General features: G+C 51.3%; 1 protein-coding gene and 1 non-coding gene across 2 annotated transcripts; both read right to left on the bottom strand.

The window, feature by feature from the left end:
* Window positions 1–211: 211 nt before the first annotated feature.
* TRNAG-GCC lies at window positions 212–282 on the bottom strand. The gene has a single exon. It is a non-coding gene; the product is annotated as a tRNA-Gly (tRNA).
* Window positions 283–836: 554 nt separating this feature from the next.
* On the bottom strand, window positions 837–3,755 carry LOC119337393 (transcription factor MYC2-like). The gene has a single exon (XM_037609522.1). The coding sequence runs from the start codon at window positions 3,738–3,740 to the stop codon at window positions 1,317–1,319; it is 2,424 nt and encodes an 807-aa protein (XP_037465419.1). The 5' UTR covers window positions 3,741–3,755; the 3' UTR covers window positions 837–1,316.
* Window positions 3,756–7,779: the final 4,024 nt, after the last annotated feature.

Genomic DNA, 7,779 nt, shown 5'->3' with positions numbered 1-7,779 from the left:
TTGCAAGATTGAGAAAAAATATCATGACTGGTAATAACATCTTAACTTGTCGGTTGCCAATAAACATTCAATGGTCCTCTTCTCACCTCAGAAGCATTTTGCTAAAATTGCAAGATTGAGAAAAAATATCATGACTGGTAAGCCCAATAGCAAGTGTCATAGCTTTGTCGTAGCATTTGGAAAACTGATCTCGTTGTGTAGAAAAAACTAGTGCACCAGCCGGGAATCGAACCCGGGTCTGTACCGTGGCAGGGTACTATTCTACCACTAGACCACTGGTGCTTCTTGCTAATTTTAGCGATGAAAACGTATATTACCGCCTGTTAAAACTTATATTACCTGGAATACAAACAAACAAGCAACCAGGGTACAACAAAATTAGGCGAGTCTCGACATGGATCAGGTGGTGGCATCGGCATGTGGAGAGGCAGCGCTAAACAGTAGGCCTGCCTTCTTGTCGCCAGCGACGTCTGTCTGCCTGGTTCGTTAAGCCTGAATGAAAGAAGAAGAAAAGCCGCACGCTACTCGTGTCCCCTCCCTCCCTCGCTCCTCCTCATCCACTTCTCTTCTTCTCCTTGCCAAAGAAGGACGGGCCCCACGGGTTCCCCTCTCCTCGTTACCTTTTGTTATGCCAAGAGCAGCTTACGTCTTGCTTTGCCTCTCCCCTCCTGTCCTCCCTCGCTAATCCTTCTCTTCTTCCACCAGTGTTGCCACTGTGCCTATGATGTCGAGGTCTACCCACCCAAATCACATGCCCCCCACCTCCACTTCGCCTTCTCTTAGCCAAGTTGCCCAAGATGAGAACACAATCAAAGATTTAAGAGCATACGAGCAGATAAAAAAGAACGCCCGATCAATTTCATTTTGCAAGCGATACCATATCAATCATCCATGCTCGCTCTGCCAAGACGAGAAACGATGCATGCATACACGCAACAACAAACACTAGGGGAGAACGGCGACGGGCAATCCATCTTTGTCCTATATACATTTTCAGTTCAACAGCGCTACGCCGATACATCATCGTCATCGATCACAGGGTCATGAGATAATTAACAACGATGGATCCGGCGCTTCGTTCTGCTAACACACTACTTGCAAAAACACAACAAGATGATGATGATGATGTACACATGCATCCATCCATCCATCCTCCTAAAGAGAGATTTTACAACAACAACATGATCGTCGCCTTCTTTCTCCATCTCGATGCCGATCGGGCTATAACGACGGCGACGACGACGACGCCGATCATACGGTGGTGAGTAATAGGATCGCGGTTTCCTTGCTACTACCTGGTGGATGGGATTCGATCATTACCGGATTTGCATCGCGGTGCCCGGCTCGGCGAGGCGGCCGTAGAGCGCCGCGTTGAGCTGGTCCTGCGAGTACACCCGGGTGGCCATCTTCACCGCCACCTGCTGGATCATGATGTCCTTCACCACGGAGACGCTGGCGTGGTACACGTCCAGGTCCAGCTCCCGCAGCGCCGTCATCAGCTTCGCCGCCGGGTGGTTGCGCTTGTGGCACTGCACGCGGATCATCGCCTCCAGCCCCAGGATCTTGGCCTCGATCTCCACCGCGTGGCACCGCGCCCCGTTGTCGTGCATCCCCGACGACGGCGCGGCCGGCCGGGCGTCGCGCTCCTTCTTGAGCGCCTCGATTTGGGAATGGAGCGTCTCCTTGTCCGACTCCAGCGCCGTCATCTTGCCGCGGAGCTCGTTGATGTAGGAGATGGCGTCGCCGAGCAGCGACGCCTTGTCCATCTTGGACACGTTGGGCACCACGGCGCGGAGCGCGTAGAACCGCTGGTTCAGCTTCTCCCGCCGCTGCCGCTCCGCCTCCACGTGGTTCAGGGGCTCCTCGCGCCCGTTCGCCGGCTTGCGCCCGCGCTTGCGCGGCCGCTTCTCCTCCGGCGGAGGCACCACGCGGCTGCTCTCCACCTCGCGGACCGACGCCTCCAGGTCGGAGTGGTCGGACTCCGACTTGGCTGGCGCGCCCGTGCCGGTGGACGGCCGCGTCGTCGGCGCCGACGAGAAGGACAGCATCCCCTCGTTGGCTGTGGCGGTCTGGTGGTGGTTGGTGTTGCTCGCGCGGGAGGTGGCCTCCATGGACCGCTTCGGGTTGTTCTTGGCGTCGTTTGATGGGGCCGTCACAGTCGCCGTGTGCTGGGAGAAGAGGCTCCCCGGCGCGGTGGTGAGGCTGGCCGTCGCGGCGGGGGGCGCCGGCGAAGGGTTCCTCCGGCTGGTGCTGTCAGCGCCAAAGTTTAGGATCTCACCAGACTCGGGCTTGAAGAAAGGCGGGGTCACCGTGACGGATGCGTTGGACGCGAAATCTGAGAAATTGAGCTCCCGGCGGAAAGGGCCCTGGTTGTGCTGGTGCTGGAGCTGGAGCTGGTGCTGATGCTGGAGCTGGTGCTGGTTCTGCCTCTGCGCCGCCGCAGCCGCTTGCTGTGGCGGAGGCTGCTGCGCGTGCACGGACAGGCTGGGGTTCTCCGTGAGCGTGCTGGTGCTCCCGTTCTCGAAGTGATGGATCTGCGGCGGCTGTGGCGGCGGCGGCTTGGAGACGGAGATCTCGACGGACGGCGGTGACTCCTTCATGTCCCCGGCCGGCGCGTCGGCGAGCCAGAGCACGGACGGATCTGTCTCCGCCTCCTGCGGCGGCGGCGCCACGGGCGGCCAGGATCCAGAGCCCCCTCCTCCGCCGTTGAGGTTGAAGAGCGAGCGGATCCTCCCCAAGCTATCGTTGGTCTGGAAGATGACCTCGGTGGCGCCGAGCTCGAGCACGCCGGTGCCGAGGGGGATGCAGACCATGGTGCGGAGGCCGAAGGTGTAGGCCTGCCTGGCCCGCTCGCAGGGCGCGCTGGCGAGCCCCGTGGCGATCCAGGTGGGCTGGCCGGCGAAGAGCGCCTGCCCCGGCAAGCCCATCCCGTTGGGGAAGGACTGGGTCATGGAGACGAGGAAGAACCACTCGGTGTCCGTGACCTCCTCCTCGACGGCCTCGTCGGGCGCAGCGGCGCCTCCCCCGGCTATGAGCGAGTTGAGCTCCCTGAGGACGCGCTTGCGGTGCTCCTGCTCGGCGGCGGAGGCCGGGGTGGGCTGCTGGCGGCGCTTGTCGGCGTCGTCGCAGCCCTTGTAGTAGCCGTCGCCCCAGCCGAGGAGCGAGGCGCCGGCGTCGGTGGAGGACTGCCAGAAGATGGCGTAGGTCCAGGTCTCCCTGGAGCCCTCGATGATGGCCTGCAGGCGTTGCTGCAGCGTGTCCTGGTTGAAGGCCGGCTGCTGCGGGACGGCGGCCGGCGGCGGCGGGGTGGCCGCCGCGCCCCATGGGAAGGCCGGCATGTCGGCGGAGGCCATGAAGGCCTCCATCATGGAGGCGTTGTCGTCCGTCCACAGGTTCATCGGGCCGGGGCCGGGGTCAGGGGAGGGGGAGGAAGGGGAATGGATGGGAGAGAAAGCAACCGCGGGGGAGGGTGGAGAGAGGGAGATGGGAAAGGTGGGAATGGATTGGTGGTGAGGAAAGATGGGAGGCGAGGCCCAAAGTAGTAAATTGTGCGGGTTTGGTCGCCGTCGACGTCTCCGCCCGCCGATGCGTCGCTCCCCCGCTCGCTGCTTATTTAGCTGGCCGGGGTAAAATAGGGGAATCACTGCACTGATTGTGCTGCTCTGCTGTTCTTGCAGCAGCTGCCGTTTCTTCTCTCTTTCCTCCTCGTTTGGCTGCCCGAATTTTGGGGTAACCGCCATGTTCGTAGCCTCCTGTCTGGAGCGAGGGCCCGGGTTGTCAGTGACCGATTTAACCCATTAATCGGATTTAGCCTCCCCTGCTTTGGGGTATCCAGTATGGATGGGTCCGCCTGTCAGCCACCAGTGATTTATTCTATTGTGGGGTTTATCTGTGTAAATGAGTTGTCTTTTTAATTATGTGTCCCTCAAACAAATATTCCCTCCGTTCCTAAGTCTTTTTAGATATTCCAATAAACGACTACATACGACAAAATGAGTGAATTTACACTCTAAAATATGTCATATACATTCATATGTAATTTGTATTGAAATCTAAAAAGACTTATATTTAGAAATGGAGGAATTATTTTGCAATCACGACCCAAAAAAGAGCCGTAGGGGGGAACAAGGTAAACAAGCAAATATTCACTGTAAGCATAGGGGGGCGACCAAAGATCCAGAACATGTGACCGTTAGATTTTCTTTTTCTATAAATGAAGGTGGTATCTTTGGGTCATGTTAATTCACATTTATGACGTCCTTAGCTGGTACGCAGTGATTCCCTTCTCTTACAAAGAGATAAGATCGCATTATCATCATATTATTTGGTAGTGATAATGCACTTTCCAAATTTCTGGCAACGAATTAAACACAATGAATAAATCGATCGGAGTGCAGGCAGAACGGGGATACCAAAGATCCAGAGCATGTGACCGTTAGATTTCTTTTCTGTAAATGAGCGATATTTTTGGGTCATGTTGATTCGCATTTATGACGTCCTTAGACGAAATGTGTTGAATCACTTCCCCTGTGGAGAGATAAAATCACGGTGCGTTGCATCATTTGGTAGCAATAATGCATTTCCAAATTTTTGTCGATGAATTTAACAACTTCGTGATCACGATAGAGTCGCAAGTGGTAACAAGAGGAATAAGCCGATTCTCAATGGAAGCATAGCAGGTGACCTTTAGATTTCTTTCTCATAATGAGTGTAGCATTCTTGGGTCATGTCACCTGGTATGCTAGGAATCACTTCTCACACGAAGAGATAAAATCCTATTGCTCCGCCTTATTTGGTACTTATAATGCACTTCCAAATTTCTGGGGGCAAATTAAGGACTTTACAATCATGATAGAGTTGCAAGTGGGTACAAGACAAAATAAGCTATTCCTAGTGGAAGCATAGTGGGTCGATCGAAGATCCAGTGCACATGACCATTATATTTCTTTCCATAAATGGGTGTGGTATTTTTGGGTCATATTATTTACGGTGTCCTTAGCTGGTATGTTGTGAATCGCCTCTCATATGAAGAGATAAAAATCACATTGCATCATATTTTGGTAGTGATAAAACACTTCCAAATTTCTGTCGGCGAATTAAGGACTTTACAATAACGGTAGAGTTGCAAGTGTGAATGAAAAGAATAATCTAATTCTCAGTATGAAGCATGGCAAGGTGAGTAGAGATCCAGAGCATGTAAGCATTAGATTTTCTAAATGAGTGAGGTATTTTTGGGCCATGTTAATTTACACTTGCGACGTCCTTGGTTAGTATGTTGTGTATTGGTTCTCATACAAAGAGATAAAATTCCAGCGCACCATAATATTTGTTAGCGATATACTGACAATGCACTTCCAAATTTGTGGCAATGAATTAAGGACTTTACAATCACGGTAGAGTCGTATGTGGGAACATGACGATTAAGTTGATTCCTATCAGGAAGCGTTTCTACTCCCTCGTAAGGGAGCCACGTGGAGTTTATATTGATCAGGGCTCAAGGCCAAACTTGGAGTACAAGTTGAGAACCTACCGATCTCTTGGATTCGGTGGTTTGGATATCCTACGAGAGAATAGAGAGAGGGGGGGTTAGTTGAGATTACAACAAGTATTCTACACAAACTCTAATACCCTCCCTTAATCTCAACTATCCTAGATTGATATTCCTCTTGAACTCTTCAAATGGCCGAGTAGGCAATGCCTTAGTGAACCCGTCTGCCACTTGATCTTTTGATGAAATGAATCTGATATCCAGCTTCTTCTCTGCAACTCTTTCTCTTACAAAGTGAAAATCGATTTCAATATGCTTAGTTCGAGCATGAAAGAATGGGTTAGCGGAGATATAGGTGGCTCCCAAGTTATCACACCAAAGACATGAGACACGGTGTTGTTTAACACCTAACACATTAAGCAATGATTCAACCCAGATAATCTCAGCAGTTGCATTTGCTAGTGACTTGTACTCAGCCTTAGTACTTGACCTTGACATTGTAGCTTGTTTTCTAGCACTCCAAGAAATAAGATTAGAACCAAAGATTAGAACCTCAGCTGAGAGCTTAACCTTGAGTACCATGCTCTTGGGGCATGTTTTAGGCAATAAAGTGCTTTGTCAAGTCTGCACACATAATGAGGTATTTTCTTATCTGCATACCCAGGTGGTTGTTTCATATAAACCTCCTCTTCCAGAACACCATGCAAAAACGCGTTCTAAATGTCTGGCTGCCTCAAGCTCCATCCCCTGGACACAACAATAGATAGTACAAGCCTAATAGTTGCAGCCTTGAAACAAGACTAAATGTATCCTCATAATCTAATACATACCGTTGTTTAAAACCTTTTGCAACTAACCGTGCCTTGTACCTATCAATTGAGCCATATGCCTTCTTTTTAATTCTGTACACCCACTTACAGTCAATGATGTTTTTACCTCTTTATGCATGTACAAGATGCCATGTCTTGTTCCTCATAAGTGCTGAATATTCTTCATCCATTGCCTGCTTCCATCTCAAATCTCCAAGTGCATTTTCTACTTTTGTCGGTTCTCCTACAACACACATCATGCCATACGGTATTGTACCATCAGTTCGAACCTTTGGATTTTTTATACCTTTTTGTAGGCGAGTTGTAACACGTGACGTCATCACTGGTTGAGGTTGAGCTAGTTGCTGCACAGGAGAAGACATAGGAGTCTATGTCGCAGAGGATCCTGAGGATGCACCAGATTCACTGCTTTGCACAGGAGATCTGATCCCAAAATCTGTGACCTGCTGTGTGGCTGCACTTGTACTGCTGGAGTTGGTTGCCGCGGAGTCGCTCGCCACAGGAGATCCTGCATGCAGCTGCATGCGCACGCACGGGCTCAATCCCGAGCCGACCAACGGAGCTGGCGCGGTCGCTGTCGCCCGCCTGTGTGTGGGACCGTGCGAGGCTGGCACGCTGCCTGGCGATGTGGTAGTTTGCTGCTGGCCCGCAGCGCGGGTGATCCGGGGCGGATCCCCGCGACAATCCCGAGGGATCCTGCCGCACTAGCGTCGCAGGCTGCAGCGAATCGTCCTCGCGTTCAGCGTCGGCTTCGTCTTCTTCTTCCACATGCAATATGCCTTCGTTTTGCACCGGATTTTGATCATTTTCAACTCCGTTTTCTTCTGCATTTTCACCATGGACCTGCGCATGATCAAATGCAACACCAGAACTAGTTGAACAATCATAGTGGTCAGTACAATTGTTGCCCCCTTGATCAAAGGACCAGAGATTAGGAGGAAGAAGAAGAATTTCTTGTTTTAGACGAGCTCCGGCGTTTGGATGAAGAGACTCAAAAGGGAAGACAGTTTCGTCGAACACAACATCTCGTGATATATACACCCTGCCAGAAGTGACATCTAAACACTTGACTCCTTTGTGGAGAGGACTATACCCCAGGAAACACATATTTTGGAACGAAAAGCAAGCTTGCGTGTATTGTATGGTCGTAGGTTGGGCCAACATGCACAACCAACACACTCAAAGAGATTTATAATCTGGAGTGGTGGCAAAGAGACGTGTGACAAGTGTTTCAAAATTGATGACTTTGCTAGGCAGCAGGTTGATGAGATATGTGGCAGTGAGGAATGCTTCATCCCAAAACTTTAGTGGCATAGATGCATTGGCAAGTAGGGCAAGACCTACTTCTACAACATGACGATGTTTTCTCTCTGCAGAACCATTCTGTTGGTGTGCATGTGGGCACGCAACATGATTAGAAATGCCAAGTTGCTGAAAAAAGGAGTTCAACTTTCTGTATTC

This window comes from Triticum dicoccoides, chromosome 1B, assembly GCF_002162155.2.
Source record: "Triticum dicoccoides isolate Atlit2015 ecotype Zavitan chromosome 1B, WEW_v2.0, whole genome shotgun sequence".
NCBI lineage: Eukaryota > Viridiplantae > Streptophyta > Magnoliopsida > Poales > Poaceae > Triticum > Triticum dicoccoides.
Note: the sequence above shows the minus strand (reverse complement) of the source record. Positions and strands in the feature narration are given on the sequence as shown.